This window comes from Hippoglossus hippoglossus, chromosome 8 (assembly GCF_009819705.1).
Source record: "Hippoglossus hippoglossus isolate fHipHip1 chromosome 8, fHipHip1.pri, whole genome shotgun sequence".
NCBI classification, from domain to species: Eukaryota; Metazoa; Chordata; class Actinopteri; order Pleuronectiformes; family Pleuronectidae; genus Hippoglossus; species Hippoglossus hippoglossus.
Window position 1 is genome coordinate 1,432,918 of NC_047158.1, and position 25,127 is coordinate 1,458,044.

The 25,127-nt window shown below is 40.4% G+C and overlaps 1 protein-coding gene across 5 annotated transcripts in view; it reads left to right on the top strand.

Annotated features, from left to right (window-relative positions):
• Positions 1-1,395: 1,395 nt before the first annotated feature.
• Positions 1,396-25,127, top strand: part of pdxdc1 (pyridoxal-dependent decarboxylase domain containing 1) — a 29,690-nt gene continuing 5,958 nt past the window's right edge. Inside the window, exons 1-20 of one of the 5 annotated variants that reach the window (XM_034593209.1) lie at positions 1,396-1,527; positions 5,932-6,034; positions 6,347-6,415; positions 7,726-7,809; positions 8,570-8,719; positions 9,682-9,871; positions 10,181-10,249; positions 10,334-10,412; positions 10,565-10,649; positions 11,396-11,444; positions 12,533-12,634; positions 13,266-13,391; positions 13,698-13,748; positions 15,145-15,219; positions 19,797-19,857; positions 20,514-20,584; positions 21,857-21,962; positions 22,111-22,285; positions 23,989-24,107; positions 24,209-24,330. In XM_034593209.1, the coding sequence (XP_034449100.1) occupies positions 5,958-6,034; positions 6,347-6,415; positions 7,726-7,809; positions 8,570-8,719; positions 9,682-9,871; positions 10,181-10,249; positions 10,334-10,412; positions 10,565-10,649; positions 11,396-11,444; positions 12,533-12,634; positions 13,266-13,391; positions 13,698-13,748; positions 15,145-15,219; positions 19,797-19,857; positions 20,514-20,584; positions 21,857-21,962; positions 22,111-22,285; positions 23,989-24,107; positions 24,209-24,330 (1,860 nt within the window). In that variant the 5' untranslated portion in view covers positions 1,396-1,527; positions 5,932-5,957. Of the gene's footprint in view, positions 1,528-5,847; positions 6,035-6,346; positions 6,416-7,725; positions 7,810-8,569; positions 8,720-9,681; positions 9,872-10,180; positions 10,250-10,333; positions 10,413-10,564; positions 10,650-11,395; positions 11,445-12,532; positions 12,635-13,265; positions 13,392-13,697; positions 13,749-15,144; positions 15,220-19,796; positions 19,858-20,513; positions 20,585-21,856; positions 21,963-22,110; positions 22,286-23,988; positions 24,108-24,208; positions 24,331-25,127 lie in introns of all 5 variants that reach the window. The other 4 variants (XM_034593210.1, XM_034593208.1, XM_034593213.1 and 1 more) reach the window with 4 other exon arrangements.

Below are 25,127 nucleotides of genomic sequence, written 5' to 3' on the forward strand. Positions count from 1 at the left end.
TGAGCTCGAACAGGCAGTCCATGTAGGCTCTGAAGCGATTACGTCGTTTCCTGGTCTCTTTTTTCACGAGACCATCCTTTTCTCTCAGCTGCTCCTGCAGCTGCTCCACCTGCTCCTTCAGAGACGAGGTTCCATCTTTGAGAGCCTTTATCTCATCCATGGCTCGGATGAGTTCGGCTTTGAGGCTCGTCACAGTGTCTTCTTGTTGCATATTTCACAACGGAGACAAGAACTTCTTCTTGATTAAGCACGGAAAAAACTTGAGTTCAAAGAGTTGATTCAGTTTCCTCTCGTCTGTTTGGTTGGTTGTTGACTTCTTGTCGAATAGTAGTTGTCGAGGATTTGTTCTCGCAAGAATATTCTGCTCTCGTCTGGATCTTGGCGGCAAAAAACAGTTGTCTGCAGGTGACAACATGAAATAGTGTTGAAGATTTAGGTGAAATTGATCTATTGACAGACATTCAATATAAAATAATTGGCACAGAGAGAGAGACACACAGAGAGAGAGAGAGAGAGAGAGAGAGAGAGAGAGAGAGAGAGAGAGAGGCAAAACTTCCCTCATCAGTCACCATGGCAACCAGATGCTTCTATTTGAATGTGAATCTGAATTTGATTGGCAGTGGCAGCTGTTGTCTTTTTGACTTTGCCTTAAATACTGTAGTTAGAGTTAGCATCACGCTATCACGTATCACTCATTCATTTAAATAGCAACATTAAATGACAAGAATACCACAGGAATCAATATAAGCAGCAGAAAACACAAGACAAGCCGTCAACAATGTTCCCTCATTTGTCATGAAAGCAACCAACCTCTTGAAAACCAGTTGGTGCAACTCAAGGGGTTTATCCCATTTGAATAAATACATTTCACAACAACCAGCACAGAAACCAGCACATTATCAACATTTAACAGCAGCAGCTTCATATTTTACAGTAGCATCATTTCAAACTTGAATTATGAGGCTGAATTGTAGAGGTTAGCATGCTGGATAAATACAGAGTTCAAGAGAGGGAGACATGACTTACCTCACACAAGGTCAGAGTGCAATAAGAAACTTTCTTCAACTTTAACAGCATTAAAGGCAGAGTCAAAAAGACAACAGCCAATCAGAGATCTCCTGTGGAAGGTGTCCAATCAGATTCGTCCTGTTGTCACAGCCCCAGTGGAATTATTTGTATATGATATTTATGTATATATTTATCTATTTATTTATTTGTTTATTTGCCAATTCCCCCGTTTAATGATAACAAAGCAAATCGAAGCTCAACAAAATGTATATAACATAATACAATGTACAATTTAAAAAAATAAATCTTACGTCGTCGTCATGGTGACCGGTCAGGCTCTGTGACAGAGCGTGACGTCAACGCTGCCAGCGTGGAACCCACGTAGCGCGTCAGTCCAGGAAGTGCAGTGTCCGGTATGTTGACGGTGCAGCAGCCGCAGCAGTAAATACGTGTCAGTCCCAACCTGCAGGAACCTGCTGAAGATACTCCATCACATTCTGTCTCTTCAGATCCACCTCGGTGAGGCTGTCAACTGTGTGTGTGTGTGTGTTTGAGAGAGAGAGAGAGAGAGAGAGAGAGAGAGAGAGCTCTGTCAGCTCTGTCAGCTGTTTGTAGCTGTGTGTGTAGCTATGTGAAGCTGAGTGTTGCTATGTGAAGCTGAGTGTTGCTATGTGAAGCTGAGTGTTGCTATGTGAAGCTGAGTGTTGCTGTGTGTAGCTGTTTTGTAGCTGTGAGTGAAGCTGAGTCAAGCTGTTTGTAGCTGTGTGTAGTTGTGTGACGCTGTGTGTAGCTGTGAGTGAAGCTGAGTCAAGCTGTTTGTAGCTGTGTGTAGTTGTGTGACGCTGTGTGACGTTGCGTGTAGCTGTGTGACGTTGCGTGAAGCTGTGTGACGTTGCGTGAAGCTGTGTGACGCTGCGTGTAGCTTTGTGACGCTGCGTGCGTGTAGCTGTGTGACGTTGTGCGAAGTTGTGTACTATGTAGCTGTGTGACGTTGTGTGTCCGCAGATAGCTAGCCTCTGTCTTTTTCTCTGATAGCCATCTATTTCATTGCAGCCGCTCTTGACTCAATGTATTGAAAGTCAGTTGGGACACATTTACGTGAGTTGTAAAGGAAAAAAAATAAAGGCAATGTAGTGGCTGATGATGCCAGGGAGCTTTCCACTCACCACTCCAACACCTTCATCACCTCAGTCAAGACAAGTCAAGTCCTTGAGTCAGTTTCGAACTGAGCTGTTTTCACACATGAACTCCAAACAATGTCCAAAGATGTGGGTCTGGACTTTCTCTGGAGTTTGCCCTCCACACATGAACCCCACAGCAGGAGGTTCTCTGCTCAGGCGTGTTCAGGCGAGGGGTGGGGCAGCAGGCAGAGCAGGATGTAACTAATTGATTCTGCTGTGCAGATCACATGTTTTTGGCCGGAGAAACGGAGAATGTCCAACTCTCACTTGGACATTTGCGTTTTCACATACAGCCCCTCCTGAGAATGTCAGCGGATTCTCCTGAGTTCAGTGCATGTCTTTACAGTTTAGTCTGGTTTACGAATAAATACTAATGATTAATAACACAAACAGATTAAAACATTGGCCACACATGGAATGCCATTTGCACAAATAACATCAGCAGTGGGAATGAAGGCCCTGCAGAAGCATTCCTTCTTGCTCTGTGTGTGCAAGAGCTGCTAAGGGTCCCCACAGTGTCGTGTAGGGGTGAGAGGTGTTGTCCATGATGTAATTATGCTTTGCTAACATCCTCCTCTCACTCACTTCCTCCGTGGAATCCAGTTCAAGACCAAGCTGGGTCTCCAAACCAGTTTATTTAGTCTTTTTCTGTCCCTCTCAGTACATCCGCACCCCCAGCAGACAATGACGTAAACACTGCAGAAGCCGCCACAATGTCGTAGAAAGTCCTTAATAGTGTCCTGCTGACTCTGAAGGACCTCAGTCTCCTCAGCAGATGGCACCTCTTGTACAGGACGTCTGTGTTGGTGGACCAGTCCAGTTTGTTGTTGAGGTGAACACCCAGGTATGTGTAGTCCCCTACGATCTCAATGTCCACATCCGGGATGTTCTTCCATGTAGTCTGGGCCGACTTCCTATGAAAGTCTGTCACCATCTCGATTGTCTTGATGGCATTGTTGTGAGGGCAATTTAGTTAAAACCATTGGAAAAAGTCAGTGATGACCCCCCCTGTACTGCAGTTTGTTTCCCTCTGTTACACGACCGACAATGGATGTGTCATTGCTCCCTGCGTCAGGGCGCGGGGACAGAATCAAATCTGTTAAAAAACGAATTCTGCTCAACTGCCCACTCCTTGTCTCCAAAATTCTGGGCCCCTCCCACCGTCCTTGCTGTGGCCGGAGAGGATTTTGAGGTCTCTCCACACCTCTCTTGTGTTGTTCTACTGGTGGCTTTCCTCCAACTTCCTCCTGTACCCATCCTTGCCCTTCCTTATCTCCTACCTTAGGTCCCTCTGTACCCACTTCAGTTCCTCTTTATCCCCTGCTTTCCCCTTTTTCTTGTTCAGTAGGGCCTTTAGTGCATGGGTCACCCAGGGTTTGTCGTTGGAGAAGCACGATACCATCCGGGTGGGCACAGTGTTCTCCATGCAGAAGTTTATGTAGTCAGCTATGCAATGGTTGGATTGTCAATGGCCCACACAGCACTTCCCAGTCCGTGGCCTCAAAACAGTCCCTTGGTGCCAGGCTGGTCTCCTAAGACCATTTCCTCATATACCTTTTGGTTGGGGGTTGTTTATTCAACGTTATGTAGGCAGGGAGCAGACGAACTAGGTTTTCCATCCATGGCATTTGCATACATGTAAGTCCAGTGTTTTATTGTCCCTGGTGTGGCATTCAACATACTGGGTGAAGGTAGGGAGATTGGAAGACAGGGAAGCATGGTTGAAATCTCCAGAGATGAGGAAGAGTGACTGGAGGTGCGACGTCTGCAGCTGTGATACAACAGTGTGTATTGCAGCATCGGCCGACGGGGGGATGTAGACAGTTATCGCGAGAACTCCCGCGGCAGGTAATATGGCTGAATGCTAACAACTAGCAGCTCAAATGCTAAATGTTCTAAGCCTTCTATGTGGTACTTGAGTATTGCGTATACCTGCAAGGCTGTGTACTAAATGTAGACTTATACAGTCAAAATCCAAAAGGAAGATGCCTTTCTACTGTTTAACACATTATGCAAGTGCTGGATTTGTGAGATAAGTTTCAAGTCAATACTGTGTGCCTTTCTAAAATTGGGTATTTGGGCATTGATTACAATGCTGCCATCTGGACGATTGGTTGGCCGCAATAGTAGGTAGCATAATAACATTTTTCTGTGAACTATCTCTCTCAGGACAATCACAAAGTGGCTCAGCCAGTTTTAAATAGCGGGTCATGTCTCGATTGTTATTGTACCACTGTCCAAAGTCAATACAGTGAATGTGTTTACAGCAGCAGAGCCTCAAAGCCTTAAATTCCAGTCCATCAAGTTTGGAAACCTGTTCAGCTTTTATTTGCCAGTGTAATGAGGAGATGAGGTTTGTAATTATGAGAAATTGAAAACATTTGTAATTTGTATACACTTTTAATTTTCCTTGTGGTTATCATCAGCTCTCTTAATAGCTCTCATAGAACAAAAAAGTGCTGCTAATAGATGCACTGTATGAATGTGTGTGTGAATGGGTGAATGGCAAACTGTACTGTAAAGCCCTTTGAGTGGTCATTAAGACTAGGAAAGGGTTGTATACTGTAAATACAGACCATTTAGTAGCATTAACGCAGAAGGCAGAAGACTTTGAACTGCTGGTGAACACACTCACTGCACCAAGAGATTCACCATTAATTCACAATAACAGATACAGAACTTAACCAAGTTTTAGCCTCTGCTAGAAGTGTCTTCCAGTTAATGAGGGAGTTTTTCTCTCCACAGTCGCCAAAGTGCTGCTCATTGTGGGAACTGTTGGGTTTCTCTATATTTTTTAACGTCGCTACCTTCTATGTAAAGTGACTTGAAGTAATGTATATTATGATTTGGCCCGAAACAAATACAATTTAATTGAAAGTAAGGGATAACAGTAGATTCATTTCACAGCCATTCTGGGGACCAGCTCCACATTATAGTCTCAAACACATAAGGAATTGAAGTGTTGAGTTTTGTGTTGTTGATAAACATGTACAATACTGAGCAAAGTTTCGGGCACAAACAGAGAAACAGAGCATTATCAAATCAATATTTGCAGTGACCAGATTTAGTCATACAATGATGTGAAAACTGAAGACTATATGAAACTGCTATGAGTGAAAGATAGGTGATTAGCCTTTTACTCCCACTCACACACAAACACTTGTGTATTTTGAGGTTTTCTGCACAGAAATATTACATAGAAAGTTTATTTTACCTTTGTTTTAAGAGGAAGGGGTTGTCAACCTTCTCTCAGTCTTTATGACACAAGGTAGTGTACTGCTACTTGTCTGTTCTCATTTCATCTCATATTACTCTATACAATGGAAAAGGTCCAGAGGGATGGATTCAACTGGGGCCTGAAGGGGACAGTGTATCACAGGTCTAATGTGTTTCCTTTAAGTGACGGTAACAGACAATTGAGTTTGGCTTTGAATGGGATACAACAGCTTTATTTTGGTCTTTTTATGGCTTAATTTTGTCTCCTGTTTATTGACCTGCATATAAACTTGTAAATAAACACACATTTTAGATTTTTACACGTAGATGTATGCTGTCAATACAATGCCAGTGTGTCTAAATATTTAAATGTGTGTGTGTATATTCACTGTAAACTGATTTTAAAATGATTGTCCTAATATTCTCTTTACTTCTCTCCTAGCACGCACACACACACACACACGCACACACACACACACACACACACACACACACACACACACACACACACACACACACACACACACACACACACACACACACACACCTTAGATGATGGTGGACTTCACACTGGCTCAAGTGGGCAAGAATCTGAGTGAAGCCATGAGGCTTCTGGGAGATGGACAGAGGTAAGATTAGACGCTGCTGTCTACAAATCTCACAGTAGGGAAATGAACAACAAGAAGAACAAGTTACACAAATGACTTTCTGATGATCCTGTGAATCTTAGATCATAGACTCACTTTGACCATGCTGCCTCTGTTAGTCTTCTTGATAATGGATATTCAATTTTTTTCAGCTAGAACAACCAAAGAGAATATTTGAAAAATGAATGGCATCCAATTTTGAATTTCTAGCTAAGAAGCACATGAATTCAACATTATATAATGTTCTAGATTGTACTTTAGATCTCTATGTGTCTGTGGTGTTGATTTATTTAGAGAGTTGGAGACGGGAACAGAAATCCGACGTTTCAGCAGAACCAGCATCCCTGGACCCCTGCAGGGAGAGTAAGACACACACACACAAACACATACACACAAACACAAACACACATTTACAAACAAACAGGCCAGCATGGAATTTAAAGTTATTCACAGCCAGACTGTAGCCCTCTGACTCTGATTCATTAGTGTTTATTCTAATCAATGCTGAAAATACCCTTATCTTTCTGATGTTCTCCATTACACATGGCATCTATTGCACTTCTGTCCGTCCTGGGAGAGGGATCCCTCACATGTGGCTCTCTCTGAGGTTACTACGTACTTTTTACCCTGTTAAAGGTTTTAAGTAGTTTTTCCTTACTCTCACTCTCTTAAGGGCAGAGGATGTCACACCGTGTTAAAACTCTATGAGACAATTTGTGATTTGTGAATATGGGCTATACAAATAAAATTTGATTGATTGATTGATTGATTGATTCACTTGGTAATATGAGACATTTTAGACCATTAAAAAGACCTGAAAAGCCTTCAGAGATTAAAATGGTGACAGCGTGGACCTGGCAGCTGTATCAGAATGTAGGCTATTTGAAGGGTAAACAGACACTTCAGGACACAAAGGTAAATATTCATGTAGGCCAAGGGCGTGTACACACTTTTTCGTTTTCTTTATTACCTTCTCTTTTTTTACAAGTAAACATATGGGAGGTGACAGCATGGTGAAAAAGCAGCCACTCCAGTATGGTGCATGGCACCTGCTCTCTCGAAAAGAAAACTAAAAAGTAGAACAGCGTTTATACAGTGGTGTACCAATAGTTGAGCCGGGTGGCCCTATATACTCACTATTCAAGTTAAGTGCCGCACCCTTTTAAGTAAAACTAGAATGGCACTCAATAGAGCACAGACTTCTGCCAAGACCCAATCAGTCAATCAATTAAATGCAATCAACCTGCACCAAATTGCGCAAAATCATAGATATCAGTCCCTTAAATGTGCCCAATTTGTTTTTCAACACGATCCTTTACTTATTGCATGGGAAATCAGTAAAAAACGCCCAATCTCACAATGTTGAAGCATTAAACGATTCCTGGATCCGCCCCTTTGTCCAAGTTTAATACCTTCTTTCGTGTTGCAGCCCTCCACCAAGATTCATTAAAAACAGTTCTATCGTTTTTCGGTAATCCTGCTTAAAGACAAACAGCAGTCAAAACAGAACCTCCTTTGTGGAGCTTATTACTTTTATCTGATGAATATTAATATTTTTAAAAAATACTATACATTCTATATACACTTGAGGTTGATAGTACATTGTATATGGTTTGTTGGAAAGTGGCAAGAGTTTGAAGCTGATTATTGGTTCCTTTGTGTCTCCTGTGCAGTGGTCAGGATGTTGCCACTATACTGCACTTAGTTCACAACCTCCTTCACGAAGAGGAAGAGAATGAGGACAAGCCCTGCCGACAGTAAGTAGAACTAAGTTAAACTATAATCACTTCCCCGAGCCGGGAAGGATTCATCTGGTGGAGCCTCCGTTTCTCAGGGGTGGAAGGACACATTTGACAGTCTAGTCACACCGCTGTGATGCAATTGATCTTCAAATGCAGCCTCCGAAGGATGTAGCCCTCGAAATTGAGACACAGCTCTTGAGTCCAAGGGAACCTTTGTAGCAAATTTCTCACAGCATTCCTGACATGTCGTTTCCACAAGGGACAGCTGTCGCTGCTGTAGAGGCATAAAATATGACATAATACTGAACACTGCATAGCACTGTCAGCAGATTGTTACTGTTGTTACTGACCTGTATTTGGTACATTTTTTCTTTTCCAAATCAAATTCGTCTGGGAAAATTCTTAACAATATAGAATTCTTTATAACTATGAGTTAAGTTGATGCAATTTCTCATGTGTTTTTAATGATGGCAGTACTTTAAGGTGTGGAAAAGCTGAGTCATATCAGGCCTGTCATGACGCCTTAGTTTGATTGATTGATCGATTGATTATTGTACATTGCATGTCTAATTGTAGACACTACAGACACAATACCTTAGTAAGGCCTGATTGCTACAAGGAAGGAAAGAAGCACAGTGAGGAGAACAGTTTATGTTGTGTGACATTAGCTTTGCATGTAAATTATCGGAGATCAACACACACTGCTCCATGGAGATAGATAAATGGAGGCAGTTGACATAAAGTGCATGACAAAGCTGCTATTTGTTGTCTCCAGTAGGATGCAGAATGTGGGTGAACAGGGTCACATAGCGCTGCTGGGTCACAGCCTGGCAGCCTACATCTCAGTGTTGGACAGAGAGCGACTGCGGAAGCTGACTACTCGGATCCTGTCTGACACCACACTCTGGCTCTGCAGACTTTTCAGGTACCATTGTGGCAACAACTTATGGTCTGTAGAAATCACCTCTGTATGTGTTGGTGACATGATGGCTACACAGTTAATACCAGTGTGAGCTCAGTAGCTTTCTATCACAGCCAGTTGTACCAGCTCATAGGTTTCAGCTCTTTAAAGTCTCAGACTGATGAGCACTTAGGCATTGAAGGGTTTGTCAGTGTGTATTTACTGTAAATGCCAGTGTATTCTCAGCTTCCTGATAATAAACCTACCACAAACAGAACTGTATTGCAACAATGACTTCATTAAGTCTTTGTTTTTCTCATGGCTTGTTTGCACAGTCAATAACTGTGCAAACAAGCCATGAGAAGGCCTACCTTAGGTAAGCCTTAAAAGAAAAGGTCAGGAGAAAAAATTGTGTTCAATAAGATGAGTGGATCCGCTCAACAACACTGAAGATAATTAATATGCAGTTTAATAATTTCATTATTGTTTATTCTTATTTTAACCGTATTATTCTCCTGATGGAAATTTGGATTGCAGACAGGCATGAAACAGACAGGTGAAAGAACTGATGGAATGAAAACCAACAATCAATCGTCCAATAAAATGTAAATGAAACGTTAAAAAGTAAATGTACCTATTACAAATCTGCTACAAATAAATAAAGACATTTACTCTTGGCTACAGAGTGGAAGGGGTGATAAAAATGGTCATATGAACCAGTTTTTTCTCTTGGATACAATACTGTAATTCAAAATAAGAAGCATGCACAGATATTGCATAACACCAAGGCTAACACCCTATATCACCATGTTAAAGAAAGTGAAAAAAAATCCTGGATCTGCCCATTTATTCAGATCTGTTTCACTTTTTTTAACATGGTGAGATAGGGTTTTAGCCTTGGCCGTGGCATATATGGTGCCCAAGCGCCTTTCTAGTTTTCCTTGTAATAAGTCTGAACAACTCAACACATCGAATCTGTCTCTCAGGTATGAGAATGGTTCAGCCTGCTTCCATGAGGATGACAGAGATGGCCTAGTCAAAGTGTGTCGACTGGTCATCAATGACCGCTATGAAGAATATGCCTCTGAAGGTTATGCAGTTCTCAATTCCAAACAGCCCGTCATCTACCAGAGTGCTACCTGCAGGCCTGGTCTGGGACAGCACCTGTGCAGCCAGGTAGGAAAGATTAAACATAAAGCATCACACAGAACAGTCGCTGATCCACTCTTCTACTACCACTGTGAATATTCACATCCCATACAAAGAGGGATTGAAAAACAAGCATTCTCAGTCAGGGCTTTTTAAAATACCTGGAAGCAGTGTGATTACTGTAAGACTGATATAAAGTGAGGTCCAGAAGCTTGAGACCACTTTTTACAATTCTGGTAAAATCTCAAACTTTTGGACCCCATTGTAGTCAAACATATTTTACCGTTTTGCATAAATAATAGAAAGAGATTTTAATGTCAGTGTCTGTGTCGACAGCTCGGCCTGCCTCTGTCCAGTTTGTGCACAGTCCCATGCAACACCGTCTTTGGGTCCCAACACCAAATGGTAGGAGAGTATATGAAAGAGACACGTATCCAGATGTAAGTTAGATAGTTCAAATGAAAATTATAACCTGTTTGTCACTGTCAGGATGTTGCCCTGTTGGACAAACTCATCAAAGAGGACATAGACGCTGGAAAGCTTCCTTTGCTGTTGATTGCCAATGCAGGTGAAGGACAATCAGTGATTTAACTTTGCAATCTGTTTTCATGTAGTACAATTTCAGCAATGTTAATTTAACACTAGATAAGTAGCTTTTCTGCAGTGTAAATATGTTAATTTGGACTTAAGAGGAGTAACTTGTATGTGTTTATTTCCCAGGCACCCCTGGGGCCGGCCACACAGACAAGCTGGGCCGTCTGAAGGACTTGTGTGACCAGTACAACATGTGGCTTCATGTGGAGGGGTGAGTCCATTTTCTTCCTCTACAATAGTCTGTCTTAAAATATTAGAAAGTCCAAAATGTGCTTGTTTGCTGTTTGCAGAGAGTAAACTGTCAGAGCAATATCAGTCGTTAAGTACAAAGCTGGAGACAGATTACGGTTTTCTTAGCTTAGCATGAAGCTGCCCCAAGTAGAATCAGAATTGAGATTAATTGCCAAGCAGGTTTACACATATAAGGAATTTGCTGTGATATGTTTTGTGCAAGCATAAATATAAAAAATATAAAAATAGGAAACAAAATTAAAAAAAAATGTACTAGAGAAGAGGTTGTGAAATACATTGTAAAGAAAAGGATTGTCTGGGTAGTGAAGAATGTGATTGTGGGTACAACAACTGAGATGGGGCTCAGTCTTAGGTGGTGCAGATTTCAGACATCTACGGGGAGCTCAGAGTATAGCTGCTGCTCCTTCAAGTCCAAAGGAGCCAGTTGGTGGATATAATATTGCTTCCTTTTAGCTATATATATATGCACACACATAAAACTATAAATAACTAAATATTGGGGGCCTGCATCGAATCGATATTTTGCATATGCAAATTAGCGGCTAAATTAAAGTTGTAATTTGAATACAAATGAATATACATATGTAATGAGAGACGTTCAACAGGATTTGAGGAAATGTTTTTTTAATGCAAATGAGCACTTTGATGTTTTTAGGCATTAGTCACTGGTGACGTTGTTTATAGTGTTTTTTTCTTCTTCTTCAGGGTCAACCTGGCAACCCTGGCACTGGGTCAGGTCACGTCTACTGTGATGGTAATCATGTTTAAATGCCATCGTCCATGTTTTTGGTGAAAAGGTTTACATTATTGTAAGTCGCTTTGGATAAAAGCGTCAGCAAAATGTAATGTAATGCAACATTACCCAAGGTATTAGTTGTACATGTACATGACTTTGTCTGAATCGAATGGTTAGGACTCGCTTAATGTTTCTGGGAATAACTATAGATTATAACAGAATAGATAAACCAAACTATGTGATTGCATCAAAATAAGTGTTAAAATCCTTTGTACCGTTCTTTTTCAACCGCAGCATTGACACTGTGGATCAGATGCCAAAAATCCCACAAGCATTTTTGAAATTTCTTTGATGCCTATGTCTGAATAAAACAATGAAAAGCATTTGAGGGTTGGTGCATACCCTGCATGCATTGTGTATATACTGTAACCCAAGCAGGCAATACTACCTTCGTCTGTCTGTCTACTGAAAGTTTTATGCTCATCATGGCATTGTGCACAGCGAAAGAGGAACCGATTTTATTCCGAATCCTGCCTGATGCAGGACGGTAAAAACTTTATAGATGTTTTAACAGGCCACTGACATGGTGAGAAATGAAAAGAGTGTGAGAGAGAGTGTGACAGAGGAGCAGAGGCAACAATGGCTGTAGTTGTCACCGTGAAATTCCTGTTGTGTTCAGCAGGCAGACAAACCTCAGCCTAACATAGACACTGCTCTGTAGGTGCATGCTGTGTGCATAGGTCATCCCCAATGCCCCCTCAAGACTGATCAGCTCTAAATGTTAATCATCTGGAGATTCCCTCTTAAGTAATACTCTTACCAAGTTTGGTGTAAATCCGACAATGTGGTGTAATAATAAAATATTTATGTAGTTGGGAATCAAAACCCCAAAGGGATATTCTTTGCTTAAAAATGCCTATGATCACATGTGCACAATTGAATTACCTCTAGGAGAAAGACGGAGGAGAAAAAGTAGTCAACAATGTTAGTCTCCATTCTCCACACCTGCCATCCCATCAAATGCTACTGTCTCACCTTGGGAAACAGACAGGAAATGCCATTTTATGTTGACTTTTGTTGGTAACATATTGTTCTTCCCTCTCCAGGCAGCTACCAGAAGTGACAGTATGACACTGACACCAGGTCAGTGGCTGGGACTGCCTGCTATATCTGCTATCACCCTCTACAGGCATGAGGACCCAGCGCTGGTAGGCCAACAATTTTCTGTCACTTTTTTTTGTTTGAGTTTTTGACGTTGTGAACAGAGATTGGAAACTTTATTTTCATCCTATGTGGTTTATCTGCAGTGAAGATTTAATAGTCAGTGCTTTTTCATAAAATGAAACAGAATTTGCTCTATTATTGTTAACGTGTGGTTAATTGTGGTCTATATATATATATATAAAACTTTGAATGAATTATTTAAATGTTATTTTTTCATACATTTTATGTAGGCTTTTCACAGGTCTGTTAAGCAATACACACAATCTTCAGACCCAAATTCACAACTTTTCAAAATAAAAGCTCTGCCATTCCACTCTGTATAAAGCATTGCAGCAACAAAATGAACGTTGTGCTATGAATTCTCTGAATGTTGCCATGACAGAGATCACCACTTGTGCTGTGTCAGTTCAATATGGTGAAATTACAAAATCTAATTATCGAAACAAATTGGTGTTGTTTTTGACTCTGTTGCCGTACACTGTATGAGGAAGAATAAATGTTTACTTGAACTTGATTTTTCTTATTTTATTCTTTTAAGTGTATTTTTTGTCCAACTTTTACTTAGTGTGTTTGTCTTTCTCTGACTGTCTGACAGCTGTGTGTTTTGTCCCTCAGTCTTTGGCAGCAGGTTTGACCTCCAGCCAACCTGTGGAGAAGCTGCGAGCGCTGCCTCTCTGGCTCTCCCTGCAATATCTCGGTCACAATGGAATTGTCCAGAAGATCAAGCACGCTACCACTCTGGTGAGCATCACTTAACACCCCTGAACATCAGAGCTTCATTTTTACACTTCTGCTTGTGTACAGAATAAACAAATGAAACACAACATGTCTGTTGGGAGCAGTTATGTGCTGGAACTGTTAGTGAATAACAAACAGGCACAGTCAGGCAATGATATGGTTCTGATGTACCTTTGCAGAAATCAAAACATGTGCCAACATGTGCAATCTATGCTATTGCTAGATAAAATAAAAAACAATTTCTTGAAATGAAGTTAGGTACATCATCATGCACATTCTTTACATTTAACCTTTATTTCTCTCCTCCAGAGCCAGCAACTCCTGCAGAAACTTAAATCTCTGGCTTCTATCAAAACATCGGTATGTGATCTCTTGATATGTTCTGCCAATAATAAGATAATGTTTGCATAAAAATGGAAGGTGAACAGGCTGTCTGGTCAGGTGTCAGGTATTTTATAAGAAAAAGTTCAAGGATACTGTGCTGTGGGTGAAGTGATTGTGAAAGAGTATTTTATGAGTCCCCACAGATTGGTTTCAGAGATATGTCGGTGTGCTGTGCACACTCATGCTATGCACATTTGCCTATACGTTGCACTTGAGTTCAAATGTTTTACTGTGTGTGTCTTAGTGCTGCAGTCACCTGTTCACAACACTGTCCATTACATGCTGCACTGTCTGGTAATAATGGTCAAGTGACAAACTATACTCCTGACAGATAATTTATATTAATTCATGTAATTATTAATCACAAAGAACAACATTGTTGGTGCAATGATCAAAGAAGACCTACAACTAAATATTTTTAAAAAACGTATCAATACACAGGCTGCTCAGTTGTATGCTGATAATCTGACATTGGACTCTAGCCAATCTCAGTGGTGAAATGCAATTGGACAAATAAACCTCAGTTAAACTGAGATACAGTTCATGATTTCAGTAGATGAGATGGCTGGTAGAGGGCCAGGTCCTTACTCTTCAGGTAGCCCTACCTTGCTAGCTTCATCACACCACCATGAAACAAGAGGCCTTTGTGTCTGTTTAGATTTTAACTCAAGAGCAGCATGTGGGAAAATGTAATAATTATACCCTCATAAAGATGAACTCATTAGATTGTGGTACAGTTTGGCTCATCAATAATCATTTATTTAATTGTGTTTTCACCACTCTTATGTGAAATTCAAACACAGTGTTGATATATAGATACTGGTTAATTAGATTATTTGCATGATATACAGCTGTACAGTTGTCATGTTATGTTTGGTAGGAATGTATAGGACCAAATAGGATCAGACCCTCTTCCTGTATTCATATATAACACGTGGAACTTCTAACAAAAGACTTCTGGATGTTCAAAGACAAAACCCATTTGTGTTTATAGGATGTACTTGAGACGGAGATCTCTCTCGTCGAGGCTTTGACCATGGTAACATCCGAGTTGTGTTGATACTGAAACCTTACAGTCACTGAGATTTGATTTACAATATACAAAGACACATTAAAATACTGCAAGTAAGATGCAGTGAACAACCAGAATGGGTTCAGAATCATGACAGAGTGGTACTAAACCTCACTGCAGCTCGGTAAAAGAACGATGAACTTCCATTTCGTCGATGACATTCACTGTGAAGATGCAGCAGATTGAGTTTTTAGTGCCACTGTGTTAGTAAGATATGTATGAGTGTGCAGGTGTCTGTACTTTTTGAACGTGTGTGTGTATAGCTGTAATTATAGTCAGTGTGGGTTACCTTGGTTCCAGGGCGTGGTGTCGCCGATCCCGCCCATCTCCGGGGCTTCACTGCGGGACGTTCTGGGCTCTCTCATGATCTCTATTGTAGGTGGGACCAAGCCTCTGCCTGCTCCCTCACTCCCCCTTCCCCTGCGCCTTCCCCTCTGTCCTACCTTGTCTTCCTTTTCTTTCTTGCTGTCACTCCTGGCCATTTTCCTTCACCCACATCAGCTCAGCAGTGTTGGGTCTCCATTGGCTGATGGACTGTTCACTTCTTCCTAATTGTTTAGGATGTGGACCCCTCAGGCATGTTCTTTGAGGTACTTCAGGGAATGCCTCTCCACACTCATTATGTCTTGTTGCCTTTGGAAAAACTACAAGGGTCATGAATAATTAATTAATGTGTCACACGCTGTTGCATCCCAGCACTAATTTGAAATGAGAATTAGAACAAAAAATTATATAGAATTTTTCTTGACACCTCTTATCACCACAAACTCTCTTGACGTCTTTGTCGGTGTCTTCTGTGTGTGTGAAACCGAGAGGTTTGTGAGTATGGTAAATGATTGAGCAGTCTGTTGGTGTTTGGATTAGGCTTTAGCAATTATATCTGGACTTCCAGGATAGCCTTTTATTATTTTACTGTTACCTTAAACAACACACCCCAGCCTATGTAGCACCTGTTTTTGGTTCCTCCTTGATGGTAAACCACTTTCTGTAAGGCTCTATGGTCCTGAGTAGAGCAGTTCCCACAAAAAGTGGCGATGCCCCTGATAGGATATTTTCCACAGCAGTAAAGCAGAAGGTCTTTAGGAATCCCAGAGGGATGCTGAATCTCTCTACTTAACCCTTTGAGTTGGTTAAAGGCAATGCTGATGTCAGGTTTGTCCAGCAGTATTCCTTACTGGACAAACTAACACCTTTTGAGTTTTTATGACAACTGAAGGTTTCTACAGGTTCTCTTTCATGTTTGGAGAGGAGGGTGAGGTGAGGGGTGTTCAGCTGCTACATGAAACATCACCACTAAATGTCACTAAATTCTACACACTGAACCTTTAACATCTTGAAATTAGGGTTGTGGATGTATTCACAGTGATTTTGTAGCTCCGTTTCTCTCCTGACAGAAGACACTCACTTTTTATCTCTGTGACATTATATTTGAATTGGCTCCAAATTCCAACCAGTTTATTGCTCCTACGTTCTTTTGCCTTTTCTGTGTTATCTATCTCAAACAGTAATAGTTTAAGTACATTACTCAAACAGTAATAGTTTAAGTACATTACTCGCTCCAGTCCACCATTGTAATTGTGTTCATGTTGTGCTGCTGTTGTGTAGAATCACCCAAAACATTTCTAGAATTCAAAGAAGAGAAATATGCAAAGCTCTGCAATTTTGTCTCATTTTTCAAACTACATATTCAATTTTTCTTTTTTCATGTGGGATAGTGCATGTTGATATAGTTAGTTATTGTTTCATGACATTGATGCCATCTTGTCTTAGTCATTGAAAAAAGGTTGTTGACGAACATACAGTTACCTTGAAATGTATTGGAACACCTTTGTCCTTGTTGTACACCGAACACATTAGATCAAACAATGAATAGGAGACGAGAACGTATTGTCTGGTATTGGGTCTAGATATGTGAAATGATTCAGGTCCAGTGACTGACTTGGCCAATCTAAAACCTACTTTTCAGATGCTGTTGTGGATGCATCTGTCTGTTGACTTTCAGAGTAAATGTTTCTGTAGAAGTCTGTCTTGATTCTGCTGCTACGATCATGAGTAACATGCAAAGGTTCCCTCCCACTTGGAGGTGGCTAAAATACTTCCACAGGGAGGTGGCTAGAAAGTGTCCTAATCAGATTCCCCAAAGATGTCAACATGGCTCCTTTCAACATGAAGCCAAAGCTGACTCCTTATGTTATTTTAGACCAGAACAGCAAATACTGGAATCCTCATGAGCATTACTGAAGTTAAATGCAGCTGTAATGACTGCCACTCATTCTTTGTTGTCTTTGCGGTACCAGGGATGGTTTTAATTGTTTTTCTGTTACAAACTTTAGCAGTGAATGTTGGGTCCATAGCATCCATGGCAATATTCTATATACAGTACATGTTGGTGGATAACTATTAAATGTTAACCAGAATCCAGGCTTAGAAAAGCCCCGGACTTTTTGCCACATCTTGTCAAAGAAAAGATGGCACTCGTTTTTGTTTGCTATGAGCTCTACTTTTCCTCTGTTTATCGAAAAATGTTTGTTGTCATAGTGTTATCCTGATTCTCATATAATCAGCAGGGGCATCAGATCTAGCAATATTTAGTTTTCCTTTTTACTTGACTCTTCTTTGTCTACTTTGTTTCTCTTACTTGCTTGGTCCCAAAAATATCTTAATAACTGTATGTATAGGATTCTGATGTGGACTTCTTGAGCCTTCATTTATCTATCGTTAACTCCTGTCTGAGTCTATTGCTTCATCTAGTGCTGGGTTCATCCTGTGGTTATATACTTAAAGATTAGTTTTGCCACTCCTCATTAGCCCCTGCCCTCTGGTCTGTGGGGTCCATAAGGAGAAAACCCTGGAGAGTCTGAGCTGCCTCATCCCACCAACAGTCTATCTACATTACATACACCAAAACCTGAGTGTTCAAACACTGGCTACTTTCATACCACTTCACACCTGACGAGTCACCTTCTAAAGTGGGATTGAATGACAGATATTTGGTTTGGAAAGTTACAAAGATTGTTGAGAAGGGTTAAGCGGCCTTAAAATACTGTTGCATTCTGAGGCTAAAACCTGGGGCATGTACAGTACTATGAAGCAAGATGTCTGGTTATCGAGTTTCCAGTTCCACAAAGCTAGTTCTCTTCTTACAGGGATAAATCATAATAATAATTTATGATGAAACGCTAACCTGCTCCGGAGCAAGTTAAATAACAATTTTACGCTTTGAATGACTTTTATAAAAAAAAATATTCACACACTTCAATATTTCTCATGATATAAATGAACATTTCAGTCAGACTGAGCTCATCACACATTTGTACTTCTCTTCTCCCACAAAAGTACATTACAGTCTGACATCTCTTTACTTTAAAAAAAATCTGGATCACATGTTCATAATAGTTACTTCATCATCGGACAAAAAATAAAAATACATAAATAAACATAAATAATACTCAGTAATAACCTTAATAAATGTCCTCTGTTGATTTACAGTTTATTTTTAGCCTTATACTAAGATGATGGATATTCACAAACTGTTTAGTTTCTTTTCTAGTCATGTGATCATCAATTAAGTTTCACTTTGTTGAATGTCACTTTTGGATATTTTTTCATATCATATTAAGAACTTTTTTCATGGTTTTGACAATGTTGCTCATAATTAAAGCCATCATAACTGAATAAAACCCCAAAGTTAATAACCAGCTTCGTAGTACAGGTTATCAGGAGGGTTGATGTTGGGTTCATTTCAACAGGATACAGAAAATATATCCTGGGTATGTTGCTTCATTGTACAGGCCCCCGGCTTGGATCAAATAACCATTCGTCTCTTACGTTATTTGAAACATATCACATCAGGGTTTAAAACTTGACAATACCTCACATGCACATGAATTATTCATGACCCTCAGATCAACACCACAGAAACACCAACGCTCATTTCAGTTCCACCCAGACATGATGCTTGCCTTTTTCTTTCACCTGGATGTCATCAATGATAGTCCTCACTATAGGTTTTATTTTCTGTCTTACTGTTTTACATGTGACTTCATTGAGATTGGTTGTTTGCTGAATATGATTCTGGTTAAATCACATTGCTCAATTTGACACAAATATTAAGATGGTGCTAAGAGGAGACGGATGAATTTTTAAAACACAGGTACTGAATGTCCAGGTACTGCCTGCATCAAAAACCTGGTTGCATGTTTTGGAGTATTGTGAAGTGATTGAGTAACGAGTAAATGAAGTGTCCATTGTCATATTTTGATTGTTTGCTCAGTTTCGTTTTGACTTAACTCAAGTATGTGGCAGCCAATTCCTCTCTACAGCTAAATCCTTTAAACTGGAGCTGTTTGGGTCACTTTTAATCTTCATATTGTGGTGCTGGCCACAACTAATTCAATGTATGGGCACTGACAAGTGTAGAAATACTTTGGGTTCATTATGAAACTCTGGCAGGTCAGAGGATGTTAGCTGAAACATTCATATGTGGCCCAGGACACAATTCAATTCATACAGATAAAAGAATGTGGCCATATGCGTCACAGACCACCTCACAATGTGGTCTGAGTCATCAAATTTCAAAGACCTCAATGTGTCTCAGGTGTGTTTACACCTGAACTTATCGAGCTGACCACTTGTGATCAGATCACCTGAGCCCGATGTCCAAACCAGGTCTGAACGAGGTCTGAGAGTGTGGGCACCACCACCTGCATACACAGCAGTTTGACAACTTAAACAAAACCTGTATGTGACATACTGTTCAGTTACAGTTACCATGGGCATAACATATAGTCGCTTCAGTAGGCATGGACACAGAGCAAACTCTTGAATACATGTTTACATCTCACATTTTTAACTTATGATAGTTGTTTTGCATGTCATAAAAATATCAGTGGGTAAGTAGTGAAACAATGACTGTCTCAGATGCCTGATTAGTGTCGTCGTGTGTCCAACAGGTGGAGGATGAAAACAACTCTCCTGTGGTGTTGTTCAAGTTTTCCCAGGAAATGAGTGCTGGTAAGGGTCTCACTCTTTGTTCAAGCATTCCTGGCTTCTTTAATGTTCTTTTCAGTTTCTGTGATTTCTCTGTGTGCGCAGACAGGGCGTTTACCTATACTAATTAGGAAAAACTGACAGAGGAACTGGTATTCATCAAAATAAGAACACAGATGTGAACAATTCTGCAGTTTAAGAACGCGTCATGAATCTGACGAAGAGTTTTCTTAGAAAATTTAAGAACATTCATAAGAAAATATTAGTTAATGAGGCTGTATGTTTTTTTTTCCCCCTGCTAAACTGTTTTTTGTCAGTAGTCTTACCTCACACTAGTAGAGGGCTGAGGCAGAGGGTGTCACACCTTGTTAAGCCTCATGAGGCAAATTTTGATTTGTAGATATTGGCTATACAAATAAGTTTGATTGATATTTTATCGTTTAACCATAAACTTTATTATCAGTAAATATATAATACAAATACAACCAAATATTTAACTTAAATGTAAACGCACATCTTTCCTGCATTGTTAATTCTGTAAAATAAACATTTTCATAGCATACTGGGAGGCATAATCGCAGTTACTGATATGTCTGTGAAAGGTTCATATGGGCCAATATTATCGGCCAATACATAAATCGTTTGGGCTCAAATGTTTTCCTTTGTTCACATTCTTATAGCATCTAGTGGAGGTTCAGTGGAGGGTTACTGTGTCGGGGAGAAAGAGGTCCTTGATACGTTCAACAGATGGGTGAGTGTAAACACGTGTTGTAACTTGTACTTTTGTGTGTATGCTTGTTAGTGCTGCATTAATCAATATTTTATACATTAAAAAAGAATCAACTTATTATTAGTATTGAAAATACTAATATGAAAAATCCTGAGAATTACTACCAACTATACAGTTCTTCTCAGCTCCAGCAAGTTTCTCAAGGTTTGGTGGACATCCCTAACCAGAAGGTCGATGGTTCGATCCCAGTCTTCCAAATTGTATAAGTGTCCTTGGGCAAGATACTGAACCAAGAATTTCCCCTCATTGAAAAAGCCCATAGATGTGAATGGCAATAGACTGTACTGTAAAAAGCTTTGAGTCGTCATCAAGACTGGAAAAACCTTATATAAATATAGACCATTTACCATTTACATGGGTGCCAGTGTGTAGGATTTAGTGCCATCTAGTGTTGAAGGTGCATATTGCAACTAACTCAATACCCTCCCTTCCACTGTGTGTTGGAGAAGAGAATGGTGGCGTTCAGGCCAGCTCATTTAAAGAGACAGTGACAATAATGATATCATTGATTTATGGCTCAACTAGTGCTGAATTTTAACACATACACAGGGACAATCTTTGTCACTATATTACATTGTTATACTGTATATTTTACTTGGTTACCATATATATTATGTTATAGTCATTTACAACTGAACTCTGTACATGTAAATGTTATATATATATGTGTGTGTACAGTCCAGTGCACATATTGTAGGCTCGAAAAGAAAATAAGACCATGAATAGTCGTTTTTCAGGTAACTTGATATAGACCAAATCAGTATTTTCTGTTACCACTGTTTGCCTTTAAAACAGCACAGGTTCTCCTCAGTACAATAACAGATAAAGTCAATTAAAGTTCTTTCAGGAATGCAGCAGGAAGGTTGTTTCAAGCATCTTAGAGAACCTGCTGCATTAGATCTGTCTCCTCCTGAGGTCCCACTCTGACCCCAATGATGCTGCGTTCAGACCTCTGTGAGGTCCAGACCCTCTGCTTCAGGACTCTCTGTTCTTCATGTCTCTGAGGATAGTTCTTGATGATGCTGTGTTTTGGGCTTGTTGTCCAGATGCGGATTGAATGTGGGTCCATGGCTATGGCTTTCTGCACTTCTGTGTACAATATCAAAACATCTGTACAGTCAGAAATCAGCCCTTTTAGATAAAAATGTAACAGGCATTATTTTTGTCAATGGTTTCAGCACTTAAGTCCCAAATTGACAAACAACATGACATGTGTATTCCTTTTTGATGAAGCTGGGTGAACAGTTAGCACAGTTGGTTCCCACCAGTGGAGTAGATGTGGTGGAGCTGGACGACGAGGGTTTCTGTATTCGCTTCAGTCCCCTCCTGACGGCTGCAGGTAACATGAACTCACAGACACATAAACACTCTGGCTTGTACATATTGTACAATATATTATATATATTGCACTATTGCTCAATGTTGCCAGCAAGAGTAACAAAGTCACCAGGAATCAGTGGTGACTGTGATTTCCTGTTCCCACCCAGTCCTTGGGACCCAGCAGGAGGATGTTGAGGAGCTGGTGGAGAAGCTGACTGAGCTTGTGCCTGTGATGAGCTCCACTATGAGCCTCAGACAGGACTTCAGAGAGGAGAGCCACCGACACTCAGCCTCGCTCACATACGTAGAGGAGATCAGCTGGCCTGGCCTGGGAGCTGTGAGGTAAGGTGGAATAGGTTTGAGGCTATAAAGAACTGTAGTAAATCATCATCTATGCATAAAGAAAATCAAATCAGTTTAATGAACCTTAAACTAAGTTGTCAAGAAGATTGGGTCTCATTTACCAATATGTTCTTAAGTTTTATCTTAAATTTGTCAGATCTATGTTGTGTTCTTAAACTGCAGAATTGTTCACACCTGTGTTCTTATATTGATAAATGCCATTGTCTTAAGAAGAAAGTGCATGCCAAATATTCCCAATTAGCATATGTCAATGCCCCCCCAATGGCCATTAAGGGGCATGAGAGTGCAGAGCCGTGTGCATACACAGAAATCACAAAAATTGAAAATGAAATTGAAGAAGTCAAGAGTGCCTATATGAAAATCTAAGCAGGGGATATAAAAGAAAACAAAAAAAACCTTGGGGTGCAGTTACACTTTCAGAGAAAGTTTGTTCTCAAATCTAAAGTCAAAACACATATTGTCAGTTCCTAGGGGAGGGAAGGGAGAGGAAGGGGGACAGACTTGACAGAGTTATTTGAGCTGGATCAGCCAGCATTGGAAACACAGCACTGCCGGCCGGACAGGCAGGCCTCAGACAAATATTTTTAAATGAGGTGTGGGACGGGCTCGGTTAGTTTTCTCTCTGGCTCAGACGGGTTCAGACAGAAAAAATGGGACCTGAGCCGTGCTCCAATCTGGAAAGAGACCTGGCTGCTGTGCACACTGCTGGTTGCATCTCATGGGTCCTCTCCTGTCCGAAAATCAAGCTTGTTTTTTATAGTTAACAGGCTACATGTAAAACCATGGAATATGTGATACATTGAATATGTAAACACCAGTGTGTAAAACCTAAACAAGAGTGACTATTTTTTTGAATAAGTATTCTCCTCTTCAACATTTCCATCTGTGTAAAATCTCCAAGACAATATGCACTGAAACCCGTCTGTTTTTTTTTTTAAATGATGTGTTTCAGTTTTGAGATTAATTCTAAACTTTAAATAATCACATATCAGCAAAATATTCTATCATTACTATCATTGAAGAAAATACCTGATTATTTTGCATGTGCATGTCAGTAGTCAAGTGCATGTAAGAGTGCTCTTGAGTGTGCATAGATTATGTTCTTATCTTATATATATATATATTCAGCTGAAGTAAGTTGATAAACTGTTGAATCCATCAATCAACAACACTCATCAGGGGGTTCAGTATGTGAGGTTATGTGTACATCTGCATCTGAAGTGGGAGAGGTTCAGTGGAAGTGAAGCGGGGTAATGGGCTGGATGGTGTTAGAGGGATCAAATCAATTCAAGTCAAGTGCAGTTGCAGGATTTTGGGAAAGATGGCAATGTTAGGTTTAGCTAATGGTTGCATAACATGGCTGAGTAGTGGGTTTGGTGGGCACAGCAGCTGGACAGATTCAGAGCACTTCCTCAGGTAAGGTGGTACATCAGTGAAGTGCAGAGGTTGGAGTGTGGGTAGGGTAAGGTAAGAATCAATGCTGATGAATAGGTGGGATTATTGGTGGTGAAAGTAGTTATGATAAGGTGAGAAATGTATTTGTTGATTGAGAACAGGAGTCAAGCCTCCCTCACTTACAAAATAGTCATTAGTTATGGCTTCGATAGCAGAATGCTACGAGCCGTTAGTAAACCCATTAAGAATGTGGCCCGTGGGATTCAAGCAGATGTGTTGATGCTCAGGTACGAACCACAGGCTGAAAGAATGGATGAGAGCAGGAGGAAGCAGGAGCTGGAAAAGATAAACTCTGAGCTGCTGAGGAAGCTACAAGACCTTGACACGGACATCATCTTCTCCACTGGTTAGTACTGCGTCACATCTGACTGGCCTTTGAACAATGAGACAAACAGTAAGTGTCTCATTAAACACTTGTGCCTTTTCTGTGTCATCCTCTGTCCCCAGGTCCTGAGTTTGGGGTGGAAGAGGACTGTATCTTTGTGGGCATGGTGACTGAGGACGTCGATGTTTCAGAGCTAGTGGATACCATAGCTGCCCTCGGGAGGGACATAGAGGAGAGTGGAAGGGTAACTGCTAAATTAATTCATGTGGTACCCGAAGGTCATTAGAAAAATGCAAAAACTGTTCTCAGATATTAAATCAATAGTTCAAGTCAGTCATTAGTGTCTCAGTCTGACAAAGTTGAGATTATTTATTTGATTAGTTATTAGTTTGACACAAATTCTACCTGTGTAATTGAATATCAGCTACAATATTTGGATAACACAAGTAAATTCAGTTTTATTTGTATAGCCCTAAATCATAACATACATTATCTCAAGGCACTTTTCATGGTAAGGTTGGGACCTAAATCATAAGTAAACACTAAATAATAATCTTGCCAATTTAGAATGCCTTCTCTATTTTTGAATCTGAAGCAAGGAACAGCCAACACACCCTGATCTGAAGACCTCAGGACCTGCAGGTGATGTGAGGCAGGTCTCTAATGTCTACCCTTATAGGGCTGAAGACCAGAACATTTCCGCAAAAATTTAAGGTTAGAGATATCCTGACTGGAGTTGCAGGCAGATTTATGCGGTGCTCTGTCTGCCTCAGCCTGCGAGTGTTGCAGCACTGTTCACTAAAACCAGGCTCTACAGTATTGCTCAGTGAGTGTGTAAATGTGAAAAAAGAGTTTTGAAACAGGACCTTCAGCCTTTGTGTCAAGAAGCTACTGAAAAATGAAATGGCCATAGCTGTTAGTTTAGTGTGTCAGATACACTAATCAACATCTAGGCAAATATATATTAAATATACAATTGTACCTACTTAACTTGCCAGTCCTGAGTCAGTGCAGGCTCAAAAGTGACGTTCAAAGATTTGA